At 38.8% G+C, this 22,896-nt stretch overlaps 1 protein-coding gene across 2 annotated transcripts in view; it reads left to right on the plus strand.

Annotated features, from left to right (window-relative positions):
• Positions 1–749: 749 nt before the first annotated feature.
• nfatc1 (nuclear factor of activated T cells 1) overlaps positions 750–22,896 on the plus strand; it is a 46,170-nt gene continuing 24,023 nt past the window's right edge. The window contains exons 1-6 of one of the 2 annotated variants that reach the window (XM_051873153.1): positions 750–1,113; positions 3,472–4,549; positions 4,675–4,834; positions 10,384–10,586; positions 11,912–12,084; positions 13,335–13,475. In XM_051873153.1, the coding sequence (XP_051729113.1) occupies positions 3,663–4,549; positions 4,675–4,834; positions 10,384–10,586; positions 11,912–12,084; positions 13,335–13,475 (1,564 nt within the window). In that variant the 5' untranslated portion in view covers positions 750–1,113; positions 3,472–3,662. The remainder of the gene's footprint in view (positions 1,114–3,471; positions 4,550–4,674; positions 4,835–10,383; positions 10,587–11,911; positions 12,085–13,334; positions 13,476–22,896) is intronic. The other variant, XM_051873152.1, reaches the window with a different exon arrangement.

Below are 22,896 nucleotides of genomic sequence, written 5' to 3' on the forward strand. Positions count from 1 at the left end.
CTGAATCAGTAAGAGCGGCTCTGGAGTTAACAAATACGTGCAGAGTTTACACGTCCAACTTGCAATAATTCTGGTTAATATTTGGATGCTAAACTGAGAGCTGTCTCTTTTGATGTAATGAACTCAAAAACCAATGAAAAAAACTAATGAGGTGAAAAGTAGGTTTACTAAGAGAAATGTTGACAAAAACTTAAATATATGACTATAAAACACAATTGCTTTTAATGAATAAGTATTTTATTAGCCTAAAACATGTCCAAAACATTTTAGTATTATTTTTTTTATTGTAAATGCAAGTGACTTTTGATTCTAAATGAGCTAAATCATGGCTGGAACTGGGACGTAGATCTATGAAATGACGATAAACACCTTTTTAATATAACCTAATAAACAAACAGAAATATGTTTCTACACATGGCTCTACTGAAACGAATGTAATATCCAATGTCAGGATGTCAGGGACATTAAACAACCGCTGAATCATTATTTGAACCGGTTCTTTAAAACAAACTGTTCGAAAGAACCGAATCGCAGAAATGAGTTGGTCTTCCCTTCACTAGCAGACGCGCATGCGCACACGCCGGCTCATTTGCCTTGCGTTTCAACGGTTCCACATCTGGAAATGTTGAGAGGAGAGAATCCCTCTCTTCATGTGCTGTTGAGCTTGAGACGTGGTGCCTGCGTCACTCCATAGAGAGGCGGGGCTTCTCGGAGGTGTTTCCCGGCTTTATATAGATACAGAGACCTTTCCATCGCAAAGCAGTGCGTCACCAGAACCCCTGGAAACTAACATGCAAGTCCAGATTAGAAAATATAACGAGTTAGATAAACTGAATTAAAATAACATAATACATTTTTGCGTTGTTATTGCATGCGCTTTTGAAGTGTTGTATATTGAATCATTTGAGCTTTCAAATAATTTATACCGTTTTCTCGTGACTGGAGTACACCTTTATTGCGGTAGAAGTGAACATTTTTATCACAGATATCTGGAGTCATCATTATATTGGGAAATAAAACGCTTATCGGACACTGTTGTGCGTTTTGGAAAAGTGCGTTGAACTTGGTGTGAGTTCACTCTACACTTCGCAAGCATGAAATCGGCAGAGGAAGGTAACGTATAAGAAGATTGAATGCATCTACTCACGCTGTGTCATATTTCACTCGAACGTGTTTCTGTATCATTATTAGGCCTAATGTTATTGAACCGTCATATTAATGGAGCACGTTTGCTTATGAGTTTACCTGCCGAGATTGAACAAAAAATCAATAACTACTATCGTGCACTCACCATTAACGGTTACTAAGGGAGACTGGGGAGTGTTGTAACAGTTGGTTTCAACGTCTCTAACGCGATGTCGTATTATGCCATGTCTCTCAAACTTTGACATGACGTTACTATATTTCTCTGCTACAAATTAAAGTAATTTGGAAATCTACAGCATGTTCCTAAACTGTGTATTAATGTCAAATACAAAGACTGCTGTTGTAACCAACCTCACTAAAGAGGTAAGTTCTAATAGTAGCTGGGGTGGGTAACACTGATAGAAAATATGTCATTTCTCTGCATGGATTTATTGTGGTAATCAAATTTACTGCACTTTTTTTTTTTTTTTTTTTTTCAAAATAATTATTAGCGTCTCTGATCACTACCCCAGTCTATTAATAAATTATATTTATAGCAAATAAATGATTAAAACAAGTATATAAATAGGATACCAATTCTTCTAAACCTATATTGTGCAATCTTTGTGTGTCCATAATAAGACTTTGGAAAGTTGTATTACAGCCCTCCCCATGCATGATTTGATGTATTTCACCCCAGTAGCTCATTTCTGATTGGTTGTTGGTGGTTACAGCTCACCCTGTGCTACTGCTCTATTGTGTACAATTATTGTAATGTTTATTCATTCTTTTTTATTCTTAGTCTAGTGAAATTGAAGTTATTTCTTATTTAATCAAAGGACTGAATGAGTTTTCCTTAGTTTAAGAGACTGCAGAAGGGAGTGGTGGGCCTGACGAAGATGAATAAGCAGGGACGTTATTTAGATTGTGGGTTTTTGCATCCCTCTCTTTGCAGCAAATGTGTATTTCACCAGATAACTTAGATTATAGTTCATAATGACCGCTCTACCAAAACAAAACCAGTTCTCATGGTTCGAATATTTTCATTTAAGATGATTTCCTGGTCTTAACTGGTTTAAGATGGTCTTCCAGTCTGGGCAAGGTTGTCTACAAGCTGGTCTCCAAACCTGACCTGCTGAAAAGTGACTAAAACCACTTTAATCCAGTCAACAGACCAGCATAACAAGGCTGAGAGACTAGCAAACCTGCTTAAGCTGATTTAAGGTGTTTTATTTCAGCAGGGTTACTAATGTACTTTTAGTAATCAGTAATTTAGTACTTTTATTTATTTTTTAAGCTATCAGAATCACATAGTGTATACTTACGGCTTGCTTACAAAAATCTAATATGTAGTTGTTAACTTGATTCAAAAACGATACATACATTAGGGATACATTAGCATGCTATCAGTATCCAGGGTGCTTTGTTGCGCTGTGGTCACATTTTCAAGTATCCGTGTTTTTAATCGTCCTCTAAAGTAGCGAGAAATCGTTGCAAATTTTATTGCAAGCAGAGCTGTGCGCCAGTTTGGGCTAACTTACATTACATATATTTCCACCAGGTTGGACTGACTGACTACAGTGACTCACTCAACTCAACTGCATTTTTTTCCTTTTTTGCACTGAGTACACACACACACACACACACACACACAAAAATAATTACAAAAATTCTGTTATCAAAAAAATGTCTTAATGGGATAGTAGATGGACAGACTTAAAAACTTGAATAGGCCAGATGACGTATTACTACTGCTTTTTAAAATGTTTTAAAAGTTTTTGGATAAGCTACGTGTTCTAAAATTGCTAAAGTGGTCAATGATTCATCTTGAACTCTCCAGAAAGCATTCGATTTTTTAAAAAAATTATTATTTTCTAGTCAAGACATTTTGTGTTAGTCATGTTGCACATCAAATGTTGTGTTGTTCTCTAATCTCAATATATACATTGCATAGAAGCAAATGTTTGCCCCTGTTTTTCGACAGAGATTGCTTATGAGTATTGGTTTTCCATCTGGTTTTGTCCTCCGGAAGATATTTTTAACACTTTGTTATTTTTGGCCTGGTATTTGTGTATCACTCACCTTGCTTCCTCTGCAGAGGTTGTGGCTTTTAACCACTAACGTTTTTTTTGACTCACAGCTATTACTAATAAAGAGTAGAGTGTCTTTTTATAATGCCACCGTTTTATACTAATCAAATGGCAGTTCTTAAAAAATAAAAAGCTATTTATTAGAGTTGGATGATTGTAAAAGCAGCAGTCTCCTCAAAATATCCACACAGCAGCTTTATGCATGTTCTTCAAGAAATATTTTCTGCACTTACTGTATGCTCTTTTATCTCTATAGATTATTTTTTATTGCAGTACCTCATGAAAATCTGATTGCACCTTACAGATGCATATGGTTACGGCCAAAACACCAGCATTTCACTTCCTCTGAGCAACCCCTGCCCAGCCTCCCAGTACCACAACCTCCAGACCAGCCCTTCATTGTCAATATCCATCAGTCAGCCATCCTCGTTCTCCCCTCAAGATGACATGAGCTCAGTGGGCTACTTCCAAACATCCGGCCCCCGGTCCAACGGAGCTCCCACATTGGAGAGCCCACGCATTGAGATAACGGCTTACGGGCAGTTCCCCGAGGATGAAGTAGAGGAGAACAGCATTCCCGTGGCCAAGCGAGTCAATTCCATAGTGACATTAACATTGCCAAGTGTCGACGGTTATCGTGATCCCACCTGTCTCAGCCCGGCAAGCAGCGTGTCCTCTCGAAGCTGCCATTCAGATGCGTCGTCATACGAATCTGGCTTCTCGTACAACTACGACAACTCACCACAGAACTCGCCCTGGCAGTCTCCCTGCGTCTCCCCGAAAGGTTCCTCATCGCTGCAGTCCTGCACCCTCGGGGCTTCTCCACGTCATTCACCATCCGGTTCTCCCCGTGCCAGTATCACAGACGACAGCTGGATGGGCACCAGAGGCTCGCGACCAAATTCTCCTTGTGGCGGTAAACGGAAGTACAGCTTTAATGGCGGCCAGTCACACAAGTACCATCCATACTCGCCGAATCAATCCCCGGGGCCTTCGCCACAAACTTCGCCCCGCCTCAGCGTGACTGAGGACACCTGGCTGCCCAATACCAATCAGTACACCAACTCTGCCATTGTCGCCGCCATTAATGCCCTCACCACAGATGGATTAACAGATCTTGGGGAGGGGATCCCTTTGAAGTCCCGCAAGACCAGTCTGGAGCACAGTGCCTCCATGAACCTGAAAGTAGAACCAGGTGGAGAGGAGACAGGATCCCTGGAGCTTTGCCAGGAGGACTTCTCAGCACGTTTGCCCTTCAAAAAAGAGACCTACTGTAGTGGCTTCTTGGATGTACCCCAACACCCATACTGGTCCAAGCCGAAGCCTTACATCAGGTTGGTTGCGCATAAAAATTTCTTTCATATTCATGGCCAAATAGTTTGCTATTTTGTCTGTGCTAACCAAAGTTCTCTCTTTCTCTTTGCCTCATTATTGGACTCTCTCACTCTTATTCTCGAAGTCCATCGTTGCCTGCTCTTGATTGGCAGTTGCCTTCCAGTTCAGGGCCGTACAGCCTACAGATTGATGTGCAACCCAAGTCCCATCACCGTGCTCATTACGAGACTGAAGGCAGCAGAGGGGCCGTGAAAGCACTAGCGGGAGGGCATCCAGTTGTCCAGGTATAAGTTCATAATCTCTCAAAAGCAGTAGCGTTTGTCAAAGGCATAGTTTACTCTGTCATTATTTACTCACCCTCATGTTGTACCAGACCTGTACAACTTACTTTTTTCTCTGGAATGTTTCAGCTGGTTTTAGGTAGGAAGATGCAGGAACTGATTAGTTAGATTACAATCTACTACAGTCTTCTAGGTTGATCTCTGCATGAAAAAACTCTGGTATAAAATGTACTGTTATATACACAACATTTGAAAAGTTAGATAAGTAAATATTTAGGGAAAGATTTTTTTAACTCTTTTGATAGAAGTTTCTTATGCTTACCATGGCTGCATTTATTTGAAAAAAACAAAACAAAAAACAAACAAACAAAAAAAACAGTAAAAACAGTAATACTGTGAAATATTACAATTTAAAGTAGCCACTTTATATTTTAATATATTTAAATGTAATTTATTCCTGTGATGGCAAAGCTGAATTTTAAGCAGCCATTACTCCAGTCTTCAGTGCCACATAATCCTGTAGAAATCATTCTAATATGCTGATTTGGTGCTCAAGAAATATTTCTTATTATTATCAATGTTGAAAACAGTTGTGCCGTTTAATATGTTTGTGGACGTGGAAACCAATACTTTTTTCAGGATTCTTTAAATGAATTGAATGTTCAAAACAACAGCATTTATTTAAAATGGTAAATACATTTATAATGTTACAAAAGATTTCTGTTTCTGTTTAATCAATTAAAAAAAATGTTACATACCCCAAACCTTTGAACAGTAGTGTAAATTTCTTATGTGTCTTATTTTTAACTATTCATTTATAGTCAACATCCTGCAACATCCTCTTCATGTGCTTTGGTGGTATATTTTTGCTCTCTCATTGTTTTTGTTTTTGTTCATGTAAGGGAAGTTCCTTTTATTTGTTTTCTCTAAAGTCATAGTGACACACTGTGATTTAAACCCTTGTATTGTTCGTTATGCTACCAGTTCAGGAAATGTCAGTGAAGTACTTCTGATATTTCACAGGACCGCAGTGTCTTGGTGTCAGTCCGTTCTGCTCATCAGTGAGTCACACACCACATTTGCCTTCATAGGTGAATCATGGGTATTCACTGCACGAGTTGGTTGCAGATGCTCCCTAATGGATAACAGAGTTCCTAAAGACAGGAGTCGTGGTTTTATCTGAAAAAACATCAGCGTGGTTGGACGTGACTCTTGGGGTATGCGAACCACAGTCTCCACGACCACTTTATTTACTAAAATTGCAGTTAAAGGTGAACTCAACATTTCAGAATACATCCGTGGCTGCTGGGTACTTCAATTCAAAATAATGAGGTGCTAATGATTGTGAACACGTGGCTCAGTGCGACTCCCGTCTGAAAAAAACAAGGTCCTCTCACCCCTTGCGTTTTTTTGAGATTCATTGCCGTTTCCGGCCTAGTGCACAGACTGCCTTTTGTTTAGCTGAAGGTCCTCGTACTGCACTGACATCATGTGCAACAGCATCGTGTGGAGGCGTCCAGTCTTTGCTACACACAGTTTTGGCAGGCAAGTGAAGGGGAGTGCTCGAAGGAGCCTCAAACAAGCTTGTCCCATTCTGTAAACCATCAGATTAGAGAGCGCTCGCAGCTGCACAGGTTCTTCTTTTAGTGTACAGCACCTCCCTTTATGCTCTGTCACCACTGTCGTCGTCCTCTGAGGATCTCATTCAGTGTGCAAGTTCTTTTGTGGCTTTAAGGGGAGTTGTTAAAGTACTTTTGTCAGATTTTGTATATCAATTGGAAGTTCTTCTCACAAAAAACAAACTGACTTGTGGCCAGTTTCTTTAACTTTCTTGTTCTTGTTATATGTAAATCTTTAATAGATAACATTGATACTTACATTTTGTCATATACGGAGCTTGTGAGTGGAACCCACATATACATACTTTTTAGAACTCCAGTCTATTTTTAAGGCCTCCATTGTTTTATTTTGATTAACTAGAGGGGTTCAAGCCTTAACTGGAGAGTCAGGCTTCCCAACCCCCAATAATTTGCACCCTGTTCTCAGTGAATTAGTCATATGTTCAGTATTTTAAGCACCTTCTTGTATGTGAGTCACTATATCCTCATATTTAGTCTTAGAGCTCCACTCTTCCCTCCTCGTGTCTCTCTAGTTGGGGTTTGGTGGTTTCTGATGATCAGGATTTTTGTACTCAGGCTGCTAGAGCCCTGTCTCTCTTTTTCACTCTCCCCCTGCTTGGGTTCCTGGTGGTTTCTGTCAGATTTTTTGTATCCTGGATGCAGTTTGACCACATGTGCCGTCGGATTGACGGTAGATGTGAGTGTGTAGCCTCTGAAGTAAGCCTGCCGCACCACAGCTATGTGCTTCCACGTCTGCGCTTAAGTCTCTCGGGAAGTTAACTTCTCAAAGAACAGCTCTGTCAACAAAAATCACTGCCGTAACTGGAAGAAGTGACGAAATCCCTAAATATAGGTTGGTTTGTAAGGGCAGTGCTTCCACATTTCTAATATTCAGACTGGTTTTATTTCATAGGCCTACTGTGACGGTGATGATCTTTATGACTTTTTTGTTGAGTACTATTAGTAGAGTTTTTATCTGGTTAAGTCTTTTTATGACTTATTTTATCATAGTAATATGTCTCATTCACTAATAATTGTGTACTCAACTTGTGTTGTTACTTAAGTATTCAAAAAGACATAAATTTGTTCTTACCCTCAATATTACCCTTAATTATACACTCTTTTTAGATAGACCCTGACTACATATGATTGTCTGCATTCATATTGCAATGCAAATGCATATATACACCAATGAGCCAAAACATTATGACCACCTGCCTAATATGCAGTTGATTCTCTGCATGGTGCTAAAACAGCGCTGACCCACTGAGGCATGGACTCAACAAGACACCTGAAGGTGTCCTGTGGTATCTAATGTTAGCAGCAGATCCTTCAAGTCCTGTAGGTAGCGACGAGAAGAAGCCATGGATCGATCTTTTTGGTCCAGCAAATCCCACAAATGCTTAAACAATGTGTGAACAATGTGTGAACAATGTGTGCAGTGGGACAGGGTGCATTATCCTACGTGGTCTGCAACAATGTTTAGGTAGGTGCCAAATTTACATCCACATGAATGGCTGGAACCAGGGTTTCCCAGTAGAACATTGTCCAGAGCATCATAGTCCATCGGCTTGAGTCATCCCACAGTGCATCCTGGTGCCATCACTTCCCCAGGAAGGCACACAAGTACATGGCCATCCATGTAATGGAAAAGAAAACAGGACTTTTAACGCACCAGGTGACTTTCTTCCCCTGCTATAGGGTCCAGTTCTGACACGAGCGAGCCCATTGTAGGCACTTTTGATGGTGGACAGGGGTCATCATATGCACTCTGATTGGTCTGTGGCTACGCAGCCCCATACGCAGCGATGCACTGTGTTGTGACGTATTCCTCCCAATAACCATCATTAAACTTTTTTGTGACTTGTGCCACAGTATACCTTCTGTTGGCTCAGAACAAATGGAATGCCCTTCATTGCCCTCATGCATCGATGAGCCTTGGGGCCCAACACCCTGTTACTGGTTTGTGGCTTGTCTCTCCTCGGACAACTGTTGGTAAATTCTTACCACTGCTGCTGTTTCAGAGATACTCTGACCTAGTCAACTTGCAGTAACAATTTGGCCCTTGTCAAAATTGCTCAGATATATATATATATATATATATATATATATTTTTTTTTTTAAGAAAAATGATTTATGAAAAATTCATTTTTTATGTTTAGTTGTAGGATCCTTATAATTTATACTACTTTTATATTTTATCTTATTATAATTTTTTGCAGATTTGTGTAAATATGGCCACAGAAGTCTGTGAATTGTTTGGGTATATGTGAGGTTTAGATGGTTCTAAATTTTACCTTCAGTTTAGAAAAAAATCTGTGAACTTATATTTCTAAATCAGGATTTCAATGTTTTAAAGTGACAAATATATACATATGCACTGTTAGTGAATAAGCCCAATGAGAAGAACATTTGGTCTTGCTCAATATCACATGAGACATAACCTTTTCCAGTAAGAATTTGCTCACTAGATCTGGCCAGTAACTCTTTAACAGAGCCCGTGTTGTAGATCTACTTTTTTTTTTTTTCTTAAACTGTTTCCCTCATCTGCCACAGATGTGCCACGGAGGTTGAGAGCTTGAGTGGGTGAGAACTGACCCACAGCACTTGGAGGTGCGGACATACGGCTCTGAACTCTGTGCCATGGGCGGAAAGAGTCTTGGCATTCCTCTAGTGGGTGATAATGTAATGAAGTGAGGGGAGGGTTCTAGGAGTGGGATCTCTCTGGCCTCTGTCTTTCTGGCCTGCGTACTCCCAACTGCCTGAATAAACACAAATGCCAGGCTCAAACATATCTACTTAAATAAATATACAGACTGGTCCAGGACTTTCACCACAGATGCTGACCACCCTCTTTGAGGATCTCCATACATCAGCTGTTTAGACCCAATGTGCTTGAGCTTTGAATATAAACCTTCAAATTCAAAACCTTACTTCATTTTTGTCAACGAATTATGATTTGTTTTTTTTACTTTTTTTTTTTGTGGTTTTCCTTGTAGAACTTTTTTTCAGCTTCTACAATCAGTCTCTCTTAGTTTACAGTATATTTGCTAAACAACATTCACTACCATTCAAAAGTTTGGGGTCTATAAGATTTTTTGTGTTTTTCAAAGAAATCTCTTATGCTCATTAAATCTGCAATTGTTTGATCAAAAATACAGTACAAACTGTGAAATATTATTATCATTCCAAGTAGTTGTTTCTATTTTAATATATCTAACATAGTCTTCAATGTCACATGATCCCTCAGAAATCGTTCTAATATGCTGAATTGCTGCTCAAGAAAAATTTCATATTATTACAAACAGTTGTGCTGCTTAACATTTTTGTGGAAACAGATGCATTTTATTTGATTGGATTCTTTGATGAATAAAGTTTAGAATAAGAGCATTGATTTGAAATAGAAACCTTTAACTTTATAAATGTCTTTACTGTTGCTTTTGATCAATTTATTGCATTTGAATAAAAGTATTAATTTCTTTAACAACAATAATCTTACTGACCCCAAACTGAATTGTAGTGTACATGAGGAGCAGGTTTGTGGTCCAATGAGATTTTAATGTGGGCGGGGCTACCAGCCATAATGCCACAGAAATAAAAATAAAGTGACAAAATATAGCATCACATGTAAATTAGAACATGGACAGCAATTAAGCATTGTGTCCTAATCAAGTTTGACAAAAAAGTGATAATTAAAAGGTGCCGTCTGAGGTTTTTTTTTTTGTACAGCAGGACATGCAGGGTCATGCTGGGTAGTCCCACCCACTTTGAAATCTTATTGGTCCAAAATCCCACTTTACATTTAAACCTCAAATATCTTCTAATTGACTCTGATAGTGTCATGTCGTGGATCGGTTTCTAGTTCAGTTTGAACAGACAAACTGCTTTTTGCTAGAAATGGGTTACCAATAAATTCATATTTGTATCTTTCAGCTTCACGGCTACATGGAGAGTGAGCCTTTGACCCTACAGCTCTTCATTGGGACGGCAGACGACCGTCTTCTCCGGCCTCACGCCTTCTACCAGGTCCACCGTATAACCGGGAAGACGGTGTCCACACCAAGCCACGAGGTCATGCAGTCCAACACCAAAGTTCTTGAGATTCCTCTACTGCCCGAGAGCAACATGAGGGCCATGTGAGTATGAGTGTATATCTCAGAAAGACATTAAGAAAAAGAAAAAAAATGCAGAGAAACATAGAAGCCTGGTGGGGGAAATGTTTGTACCACATAATTCTGTGTATCCACATACATCCTGTGCATATTTCCTGCAATAAACAACACTGAAAAAACCTTCCGTTTTACTGCCAATCCCCCTGTTGTGAAGGCAGTTGCTAAGGAGAAGTGTGTTTTTGTGTGCGCACGCTTTCTACAGAGTCCCAGCGCCATGGGTTTCCCTTGTATGAGCTCCAGGGCTTGTGTTACAGGAGGCCTCTGGTCGCGTGGTGCCTGTAATGGTGCGCTGGGGTCTGTTCTGCATGCCAGGCGGTAGCGGTTTTACTAGCTCAGCATTTTCTCCTCACTCTATAATGGATGTAACACTTAACTTATACAAAAAAAAAAGAAAACCACACACCCCTCTGGATCCTGTTTCAGAGCTTTCTGAGTAGTGTTCCCTCTTTGTCACGTTTTTGTAGTAAAGCCAAAAAATGGTTATGCCCCTGTGTCAGTGCAGTTTAACCAATTTTAAACTCTTTAGTATTTCATTTCATATTTTCTTTTGATTGGAGAGAAAATTATATTTTTGCTTTGTATATAAAGTTCGGTTTGGACGCATAGTGCTGAAAATGTGAGGCTGGAAACTCAACATAGGCTTCACACTTTTTGAAGCAGTTTTTTTTTTTGTTTTTTTTGTAAAAGGAATGACTGAAAATTGGGATGACTACTAGAACAGAGTGTGCTCGTCCTCACCACGTACACATGGGAATGTTAATATCTGATGCTGCAGTATCTGTACTGCGTTGACAGATCACTCATACTCAGTGATTGTTTCTCCAGTTTTTCAGACTTTCTGTTTTTGCCAAAAAGTAAGCTTTAAGGATATTTCACACAGATGAATCTTAAATAAAGGGCCCTACATGTTTCTTCAATGAGATGCAAAACTAAAAGGCTTTAAATAAGTATTTATACATGTTGGCTTTCTGGTGTAGTTGGAGGATTTGTACTTTTAATGGAGAAAGTAAACTTTTCATGGATTTTTAACAACATCCCTGCCATGTCAGGAGCAGAAATTGGAAGGGATGAGAGAGAAAGGGCATGTATTTACGCAGTGCAGAATAAGGGCCAGGCGTAATTTTGGCAGAAATTGTACAAAAAATTCAGGCAATAAATTAAACGTTTACTCTGTTCCGAGAAAATGTTTATTAAACAGCTGTCTAACAATATTAACCACACATTTTTGTACTTCTGAAAGGATTTGTTGAGTCTATTCCTCAAACATTAACGTTCTTTTTGTGCCACAGAATCGACTGCGCTGGAATTCTCAAGCTGCGTAACTCAGACATCGAGCTGCGGAAGGGCGAGACAGACATCGGACGGAAGAATACACGTGTGAGGATGGTGTTCCGTGTCCACATCAACCAACCTAATGGGAGGACGGTGTCCTTACAGGTGGCATCTAACCCCATTGAGTGCTGTGAGTCATGCCACTAAATCTCACTAATTTTTTTTTTTTTTATTGTGCTTTTTTTTTTTTATCCAATGTGACTAACATTGCAATCAATCAAGGTATAATTTTTATGAGTTAAAGGGATAGTTCACCCAAAAATGAAAATTCTGTCATCATTTACTCCCCCTCAAGTTGTTCCAAACCTGTATGAATTTCTTTCTTCTGCTGAACAGTTGATGGGCCCCATTGACTTCCATAGTATTTTTTCTCCATACTATGGAAGTAAATGGGGCCCATTAACTGTTTGGTTACCCATAATCTTCAAAATATCTTCTTTTGTGTTCAGCACAAGAAAGAAATTTATACAGGTTTGGAACAACTTGAGGGTGAGTAAATGATGACAGAATTTTCATTTTTGGGTGAACTATCCATTTAATACATTCCCAGGGAATCAAAACCATGATCTTGCAAGCACTATTCTCTACTGATAAGAATGCTGTAATTAGATGGATTGAATCAATAAATCAAAGACAGATTTTGCTCAGTATATAAATCAGTTTTTTCTCCCCTAATAATTGCTAGTGCCGATCAATTGCTATGAGGTAAATGAGAAATATCACTAGAAAATGAGCACAGCTCATAAAATGTGATTTACAATTTCAGAATGTTTTAGAAAGTACAGACTGAACTACAGTAGTGTAAATAGTTTGCAGTGTTCATGTAACCATGGCATATATGATATGATATGATATATATCATATCATAATATATACACTACCATTCAACATTTTGAGTCAGTAATTTTTTTAAGAAATTAATACTTTTGCATTAAATTGATCAAAAGTGGCAGTAAAGACATTTATAATATTATGAAAGATTTATATTTCAAAAAATGTTATTCTTTTGAATTTAAGAAATGTTTCTTGACCAAATCAACATATTCAAATGATTTCTGAAGGATCATGTGACACTGAAGACTGGAGCAATGATGCTGAAAAATCAGCTTTGCCATCACAGGAATAAATTACATTTTAAAATATATTCAAATAGAAAATTTATTTTAAGTGTTAATAGTATTATAGTTTTTACTGTGTTTTTGATCAAATTAATGCAACCCTGTTGAGCACAAGATATTTATATTTTATAGTTATACTAAGATTTAGCTCTTTACCCTACTGTTGTAGAAAGTACAGCTGTAAATATGTAGAGATTTGACTGGTTTTACACATTTACATCTCTTTCCTCATTTTCTTTCTGTCTCTTTGTCCTTCCTGCAGCCCAGCGCTCAGCACAGGAGCTGCCCCTCGTGGATAAACAGAGCATGGAAAGCTGTGCCGCCTCAGGGGGGGAACAGATGCTTCTCAGCGGGCACAACTTCCAGCCTGACTCCAAGGTGGTGTTTGTGGAGAGAGCACAAGGTAGGGAACACACTTGGAGCTGTGATTTTGTGTGTGTGTGTGTGTGTGTGTGTGTGTGTGTGTGTGTGTGTGTGTGTGTGTGTGTGTGTGTGCATGTGTGTGTGCGCGCGTGTGTGACCAATAGGAATTGTTTTGAAATGGCCTCTCTATTGGGAGGTTTTTGAAGATAAATCTGTAGGGACAAAGGCTGAATCCCAATCCGCATACTTCCCATAAGTACAAGGAAATACGTAAGGTGCTGACAATGGTAAATAACATAGTTTTAAGTATGATGTAAACCTGTACATGAGTATTGGTTTATAATTAGGCCCACAAGGAATCTCTGCATGATTTGCAAAGTACCTCTTGCATGTTAATTAAATAGTTTTGCTTGTTGATTATGCTTTTAGTTACCAATACATGTCTAGTACACTTAACACTTCAGATTTCCCGCCTAAAAACAGAAACAGATTCTATCTGGGCCTGGTCATAATATTATGTTTCAATCCATTGCAAACCAATCCTCTTGCATAGTGCTAGGGGATCTGGACAATATTAGGCCAAAAAGCATGCGTGGGTGCCATCTGGCCACTTTTGGCATACTGTTTTCAATGCACCAGGAATCGGGATGGATACTAATCATGCATACATAGGACGGATAGTAAGCAAACTGGGAATGAGGCACTGCATAACTGCATTTAAAGTTTTACTGTGTCATTTTTGGGCCATTTGCAACACCAAACCAAATTGCAAAAACTTCCCAATTTCCCAAACACTCTCCTGTCTTTCACTGTTTGGATGAACATTTAATCCTGTCCCAAAATTATCCCATTTATTGAGCCAATATTGTGTCATTCTGCTCATTTTTATCTTGTTGTGGGATATGCAAAGTCATTATTGCACTTGGGTTAAATATAATTTAATTTTAAGCAGGTGTGAAGGTGCATAAGTTGGCCTAAATATGGTTCCACAAAAATATTATGATTTAAAAATACTGTTTCAACAGTGATAATAAGAAGAAATGTTCAGCATATTGGAATGATTTCTGAAGGATCATGTGACACTGAAGACTGGAGTAAAAACTGGACTGAAAATTCAGCTTCGCATCACAGGAATGAATTACTTTTACAATTGAAAAGCAAATTGCAAAAACTTTCCAAAACCCGTTTGGATGAACACTTGATCCCCTCCCAAAATTATCCCATTGGTTTAGCCAATATTGTGTTGTGCTGCTCAAACAAACACAACATTTCAATTATTTTGATGCCACTAGTGGTGCAGAAATCACTGCAAGTTCCTGTTCATATTCCAGTGGAAGTAAAAGGATCCAAAATGAATATCTGCCTCCCTGGGTTTAATGCGGTAGTTTATCTCTCTGTTATAGTCATGGGGGTCAATGTTTATTCATAAGAGCTTTTATGTTGTGACGTGCCCCTAGAAACAATCCAATATATGTGTAAAAGTCCTGCTTTGTCCTTAAACTACTGTCTTCAGTAGTGTGTATGTGTGTGTATGCTTTCTCCAGATAGAAAAACCCTCCTACCACTCCCTCCATCCCTCCTTCTTCCCCTCTCTGCCGTCAAAATATCTCTCCCTATGCCAGAGTGCCACATGTGGAGCACATTAATGCGCTGTATTTTTAACCCAACAGATTTACATTTCCAGAACTTTCCATTGCCTGTGCTGCCCAGGAATGGAGCCCAAATAGAGAGAGTGTGCAGTCTGGGCTGTCCCTTGTGTCTGGGCGTTTGTTTTGATTTTTTTGTCTGTCTTTATTCAGGTCTCTCTCTCTGTTTTTCCATATGGAAAATAGAAGCAGTAGCCCTTGACTGTTGATACCTGAGATTTACAAACAGTCATTTCCTTGATGAGTTTGTCAAAAAAAAAAAAAAAAAAAAAATGAAAAAAAGACAGGAGGTGCAGACAAGGCCAAGGCCGAGCAGTGTAAACACTCTGGATATTTGGCGATCCGCAACACAAAGCTGAAGGAAATGGCCTCATTGTTTTACCTGTGAAGAGGGGAACTCTGGGAAATGAAGCTGCTGTAATGTGTTATAGTAGAATAATATTGATCCTCTCTGTATTCTAATAGCCACTAATTTATATATATTTATTCTTATATAATTTTTTATATTAAATATTTAATATAATTGTATTATGATTTTTATTTTATTTTTGGTAACACTTTACAGTAAGGTTCCATTTGTTACAACATTAATATGTTCTGTCTGTTTACATTATTTAATGGACCTGCTGTATTGTACAAATGTATTGCTCATTATTAGTTAACATTAGCTGATGGGACCTTATTGTAAAGTTGTATCTTAGTTTAAGAATTTTTGTTTTTTTAATATTATATTTTCATATTTGTATATACAAAATTTATATATATATATATATATATATATATATATATGATTTTATTTTTATTTATAGTTGGATGGATGGATAAATGGATGGATGAATAAGGTTGTTGTGGATTAACTAATGAATGAATATTTGTTTTAGTTACAGCCTCAATAACATGCTGTCAAACCAAGAGACATTTTTGGTTTGTGCACGTATTTGCGTGGGTGTTTGTGTAAAGGAGAGAGAGATAGAGAGGGCATGTGTGTGCTTGCCGACAGAAGGGAGTGTGCTCTTGTTTTTGAGAAGGGTTTCCCCGTGTCTGGCATCCACTGTGGATTCTTGGGCACTCCTCACATGGAAACACCCCTGAGCCAGCCCACCATTGGCATCAACAGCCCTTTCTCTCTCTCTCTCTCTCTTCTCTCTCTCTCTCTCTCTCTCTCTCTCTCTCTCTCTCTCTCTCTCTCTCTCTCTCTCTCTCTCTCTCTCTCTCCATCTCTCTTTATTTCTCTGTCCAGTTCGCTAAAGACAAATCTTTTCCACTATCATTTTTCATGAGCTCAGTCACATGCTGCTGCCTCATTGCCTTATAACTTATTCCCCTGTATTTGCATTTACCATCATCTATAAAACTTTGGCTTCTTTAAAACTGGGGAACAATCAGTTTTTAGGAAGAGAATGAGGTGGTTCAGTCTCTAGATTGTTTTTTAGATAGGATTTCCTCATGTGTTAAGGCATATTAGATTCATATTAGTTCTGGTATCATAATTTTTAAAGGGATAGTTCACCCATAACATTTTGTCATTATTTACTAACCCTCATATTTTTCCAAACCTGTATGACTTCTTACTCGAGACACAAAAGGTCATTTTTTTGAGAAAATATCCATATAATGCAAGTGTATTACGATCCAAAATTAAATATAAACCATTGAAAAGGTCCAAACAACTTGTGTGATATATTTTTGAAGCCATACAATAGTGACTCTGTGAGGAATGGACCAAAATCTAGAAGAGTGGCCAAGATATACTTCAACAATCCACCATTGTGTTCCATGAAAGAAAGAAAGTCATACTTGTTGGGAACGACATGAGGGTAAATAAATGATAACAGAACATTCATTTTTGGATGAATTGTTCCTTTAAAGCATATTAGATTAATATTTTTGTTGATCAGCATCACAACTGTCAATGAAAAGGTGTTGAAATGAATCTGAGGTCTGTAGCACTGTGCAGTCTCTCTGTGGGTTCAATCTCGAAGGGAAGAGTTGTTTTTGTTATGAGTAAAGAGGGGGCTCCCACAACGTGACTCACACACAGGGAATCCCTCTGTCTCTCTCTCCCTCTTTCTGACCATTGCTTCTTCTCAGCTGCAACGTGACTTCATGGACTCTTTTCCCATCTGTGCTTGGAGCGTATCTTAAATGGAAAGACAAAGACAGTAACTAATATGCTAAAGGAGAGGAAAAATAGAAACTGAGAGAAAGAAAGAAGTTTAGGGAAATCATCAAAACTGATTGATAATACACTACTGAAGAAGTAAAACTGAATACTCAAATGGAATTATTTCTGCTTGTGAATAGAATAGAATAGAATAGAAATGTTTTTCAGAGTTTGAATGTCAGTTTGACAAAGGCTTGTCTGAAAGTTGAAAGCTATTTAGGACTTAACAGTATGTAATTTGATTACTGCAGATTGAAGCGAGATTTAAAGAATTTTAATGAAAGCTATGCAGGCCCAGTTCTATGCAAGCAAGAGTACCGTCAGTTGATACTGTAATAATATATTGGTGAAACAGACTTGGCAAACGCTCATATTTGTGTTTGCGCTCTGGAGAACGTCAAATGTATCTGTTTACAACGTGTTTTTGCAGCGGTGAGCAATGTAGCTAATCTCAGACATAAGGTGCTTTTCCACTGTCGGGCCGAACGGTTCTTATTGCTTAACCATTCCATTCCATGCCGATCCGGGCCAGCTGGTACGGTTTCATTTTCCTCTGTGGGGCTGATAATGGCCGCTCTTTGAAATGTAATACAAAAGTGTCAGTCATTGCCTTGGTAATACAACGGTTTACTGATGATATGAGATGTAAATAGCCACTGCGTTATGGAGAATGATCAGATATTTCTTTTAATTTTATTATTAATTTGTGTTTACGTCTTTCAAATAGAGCTCTTAGCCAGCTACAGAGAAACTGGTAGCCAGGAAACACAAGTGACCAATCCTGAGTGATGACGTCACTTCACAAATTCTTCCAGCATGATTCAGCACGGTTAGACAACCATGCCGAGAATTCCGGGCCAGGAATGGTTTGTAATTGTGCCGTACTGTGCCGTACCAGGCTCAAGTGGAAACACAACTGGAACCATTCCTTAGCATTCTAAGAACCGTTTGGCCTGACGATGGAAAAGCGGCAATGGTTGTTGATCTCTTGAATGCAATGGCCAATCAGAGGTGTTTAATTTAGTCAGAATCAACTCACCGCTCAAAATGTGCTTTTATTCAGTGCTGAGTTATGCAGGTTGGCGAAACCTCTCATTAACAAAGTGTAGACACGACGTAAGTAAGAGATTTTTGTGCTTTGTTGGCAGCTTCATTGATTATAACGGAACTTTGTGAAATCTCTATGAACTGACAAAGCAACAGCGTTTTAGTGATTGTAAAGGGAGCAGTCTTGGCTCCCTTTTGAGGCTACAGCCTATATATCGGTAAAGCACTTGAATAAAACCATTGTTTTTCGTGCTGCTAAGAGGACCAATGTGCTGCAAAGTTTCGAAAGTGAGCACCCTCAGTAATTTCAGATGCACCCTCAGTGATTTGATTCTGCAATGGGGCCTGAAACTATGTGGTTGTTAAGGTGTTCTGTTTTAACTGCTTGGCAGTTGCTAAATTGCTTGCATGCTTGATGGATGGATGGATAGATGGATGGATGGATGAATGGATGGATGGATAGATAGATAGATAGATAGATAGATAGATAGATAGATAGATAGATAGATAGATAGATAGATTAGACACATTGCTAAGGCATTGTTAGATAGCTGTTAAAACACTTGCTAAATATTTGCTAAGGTGTTCTAGCTGGTTGCTAGGGCATGATAGATAAATCAAACCGATAAAATAAAAGGCTAAAGAATAGAATAGAATAGAATAGTACGGTTTCACAATTAATGAAGTCTTTAATGAAGTAGCTGCTTAGCTCCTGATCACTTGTCATCAAGACTTCAGTGCATAAGTGTACTGCAAGTCGCTTTGTATAAACGTGTCTGCTGAAATGATCTGGGCACCATCCACATCAGAGTCATCTGTGATTAATATGTGTATGTTACTAATTTGAGTTCACTTGTCTAGTCTAGACATAATCAGACACCTCAGAGAAGTCTTCGTTTTGGCACACACTGATGACTAAAGATAAGACATCTCCTTTTCTTTCTCTGTAGACGTGGACAGAGAGGAAGAGGGAGAGAGAAGAATTGCTCAACTTTAAAGTTCTTTAAGTTGGCATCCTCAGATGCATATCAGGTTAATATTGTTGGAGAGCTCACGGTGTCAGTGGTGGAACAGCTTGTTGACTTTGTATGCAAATTTGTAACAACAGAACTTAATGATGTTTTTGTTATCTTTATTTGACACTGGCCAGGGCTGTGATCTATAGTGGTTCCTCTTCGAATCGAAAATTTTTCCATTGACTGGAAAAGGGCTATGTGTTTGTGTATGAGTGCTTGGCCCAGATGTGTTACAGTTAATATGTGTGTGTGGGTGTGTTACGGAACAGTGGGGATTCCTAACAGAAGGGAAAATAGAGGGCAAAAAAAGAGCGAAAGAAAGAGGCAGACACAAAGAAAATCCCTCATGAGAGAGGAGCGTTTTCACATCTGGACTCACTGGACTTCACTGCCTGCTCAGCTGCAAAACCACTTAAAATTCTTTTTCCCCTCTTTCTATGTGCATTGGTGTTTGAGTGCATATGATAATGCCTTCAGAGGTTGCATGGTCACATACTAATGCTTTGACCTGGAGCATCTTATTCTTATCCGCTAGATTGAGTTATCCAGGTATAGACCTGTGTGTGTGTATGAGTCAGTCTTCATTAGAACAGTTCATTAAGGTAGATCTGTCTGCACTCATGGGTGGTTCCAGACAGCTCAGGTGAATATTGGTCTCGGCTTTTGTCCATAAAAAAATCTTAATTCTTGCTTAATCATACAGTGAACAGACAGATGATAGTTTATACACATTTTAAATGCATCACCCATTCTGTATGTGTTAAGACTTGGTTCTCAATAACTCCAGATTTCCACTAAAACTGTCAAAACTGCAACAAAAGAAATTAAAATTTGCTAAAAATTATTTAAAATCCACTTGCAGAATCTTTGTGTGTCCATATGCGGTTGTAACAGAGGCCAGCTAGTAGTTACTCTGCGAGTAAACCTAATTCCTCTGATCTCAAGAGAAGCTCTAGCGACTGACGCTGGAGGTTGCAGCCTTTAGCCTCTTTGTTAGAGTGTCTGACTCCCACGCCGGAGACCCAGGTTCGATGCCCGTGCAGAGCGGGGCGAGTAGGACCTGGGTGAGGGGTTACACGGTATCATCAGATATCTTGTGCGGTGCATTTAAAAGTGCATAATCATTTACTGCTTGCCACTACTGAGTAACAACTGTCTCCTTTACTGAACCCTGAATCAGTGATTTTGAATAAAACTGTTGAGGCAACAATTCACTGACTCACTCATTAAGGCAGCCATTCACCATTTATGGCATAACAATGTAACTTGCAGAAAGATACTCTGATAAATAACCGCATTTTCTAAACCCAAGTAAAGGAACATTTCACACTTGTAATTTAGAAGCGGGGTTCACACCACTTTTTTATCTGAGGTTATGAAACCCTGCTCCAAACTTGTACAGTGTGAGACGATGCAGTGTTAGAATGTTACAGCTAGATGCGTAGCAACAGACAACCAATAGTGTGCCTCATATTCATGTGCTTTGGACAGTCATGGAAACACTGTGCATTGTATAAGCAATAGCTTTAGCGTTTGAGGAGGAAAACAGTGACAGAAAATGTAAAAAATGGAGTGAAGAGACTGTTTCATTCTTACCTTTATAGTCTGAAAAGTCCATTCAGTATAAACTTGATAGTATTGTCGGCAAAATATAATATGAAGATGCGCAATGTTAGAGCATTTGTGTAAACATATTGCGTGCAGAGTTCATCCAATCAGTGACACCGACTCCACAAATATGCAAATAAGGACGTTAACCCAGATTTTTGGAATGTACAGTGTGAAATGTCAGATTATGAATACCCAGGATTAATTGTTAACCTCGGGTAAATTTTGAAACATAAATTAAGGTTACCCAAGATTTCGTTTACCCTGGTTTTACAATGAGTCAGGGTTAACTATTTCAAATGTGAAAAACCCTAAAGTATTTACAATTCATATTTTATTAATTGTAGTCATGTAGCCTAAAGAACTATTTTTCAAACTATTTGGTACTATCTGGTGTAAAATTCATGTAACTTAAACCATCATAGTCATAGACTCTTTATCAAAGCACACAGCAAGAAATTTTAAAGAAATTCTGTCATTTGTTGTAACAGGTTTTGTTTTGTTTTACTATCTTATCATGAACCTGGCAAAAATCTAAGGAGTTTTTCAAATCCCTAACAATCTATATTAGCAATAGTAATAGTGCTGCTTATCCTCACAAACATCACTAATAATGTTGTTATTTGCAAGTGGTTTCTATGGGTCTTCTGTGTGAGATGAGTTTGTTCTGGAGAAGCTTCGTGAATGAAAATCTCATGTGGGTGTCCGCCTTTCACACTTCAGAACAATAACCTCCGTGTGAAGGAGCCCTGAGGTTTGGCTCGTCCTCAACAACCCTCGGCAACAATGGCGCACTCTCACAAACAAACCAATCGTGGTCGCAAGCCTCAGGGAATCCCTGCATTGTCTCCTCATTAAGGAGCAACAAAAAAAAAATAATATTAGACATTTATAAACAGACCATCCACAACAATGGCCTGGCAGAATTTGACGGCTTTTATTGTCTTTCATTTAAATGCAATGAAAATGGATATTTTTCAAGCACATTGTAGCGTTTTAACGTGGCATAGAAGAGCAGCGCTACTCGCCTGAAGACTCCACAGCTGCTGTTCATTAGCACGTTCTGGAAAACTGGCTCGCTTGAGCATCTGCAATTAGGGTCATCCCAGCCTGAGCTCCCCTTTCTCTCTCGTGCCATACTCTGATCCCTTTTGCCCAGAGGAGGAGGGGGAGTCGCTCTCCGCTGCAGGAGGACAAGGGAGTCTATTCACAACGCTGTGGCGAGCAGGTCTGCATTGCCGCATCTGTGTGTGTTTACAGTACAACAGTCTGAGGGAGGCTTTTGGACGTGCACTACCACCACCCAGATCCCTGACTGCCTACTACCCTGACCGCCTGGGGTACTAAGATTTCTTTTTTGTGGCCCTCCCTAATCAACAACACAACAGGGCTTTTGATTCTGAACTGGGCTTAGGGGGAGTTTGACAAGTGCAAGCTGATCCAGAAACTTGGCTTCTGAAGTTAGCTTTTGAGTAGTATTCTGCTCTTTTAGAGGTATTTGCTAAGGCCTAATACTTAAAGGGATAGTGCATCTAAAAATTATGATGTTATTACCCTCATGTCATTCCAAATCTGTATGAATTTCTTTCTTCTGTGAAACAAAAAAGACGATATTTCATACAGTGAAAGTCAGTGGTGTCCAGTGTTGTTTTAGACTCTGCTAAAGTTCATCATGGACCCAAACAGTGAAGCATTCTTCAAAATATCTATGAAGAAAGTCATACAGGATTGGAATGACATGAGGGTGAGTAAATGATGAAACAATTTTTATTTTTGTGTGAACTTTCCCTTTAAAGTCCCCCTGAAATTAAAATTTAATGTTAGCCTTAAGGTTATGAATAAGCTGGTGTGTTCCAAAACAATGACAAAATTTGCGTTTAGGAGATATAAGCATTCAAAACGTACAGTCTCTCACTTCCGCTAAAATGGATCATGTATTTTCATGACATCACTGCATACTTCAGCATCTCATCAAATCTT

The sequence above is a fragment of the Ctenopharyngodon idella genome, chromosome 19, assembly GCF_019924925.1.
Source record: "Ctenopharyngodon idella isolate HZGC_01 chromosome 19, HZGC01, whole genome shotgun sequence".
Lineage (NCBI taxonomy): Eukaryota > Metazoa > Chordata > Actinopteri > Cypriniformes > Xenocyprididae > Ctenopharyngodon > Ctenopharyngodon idella.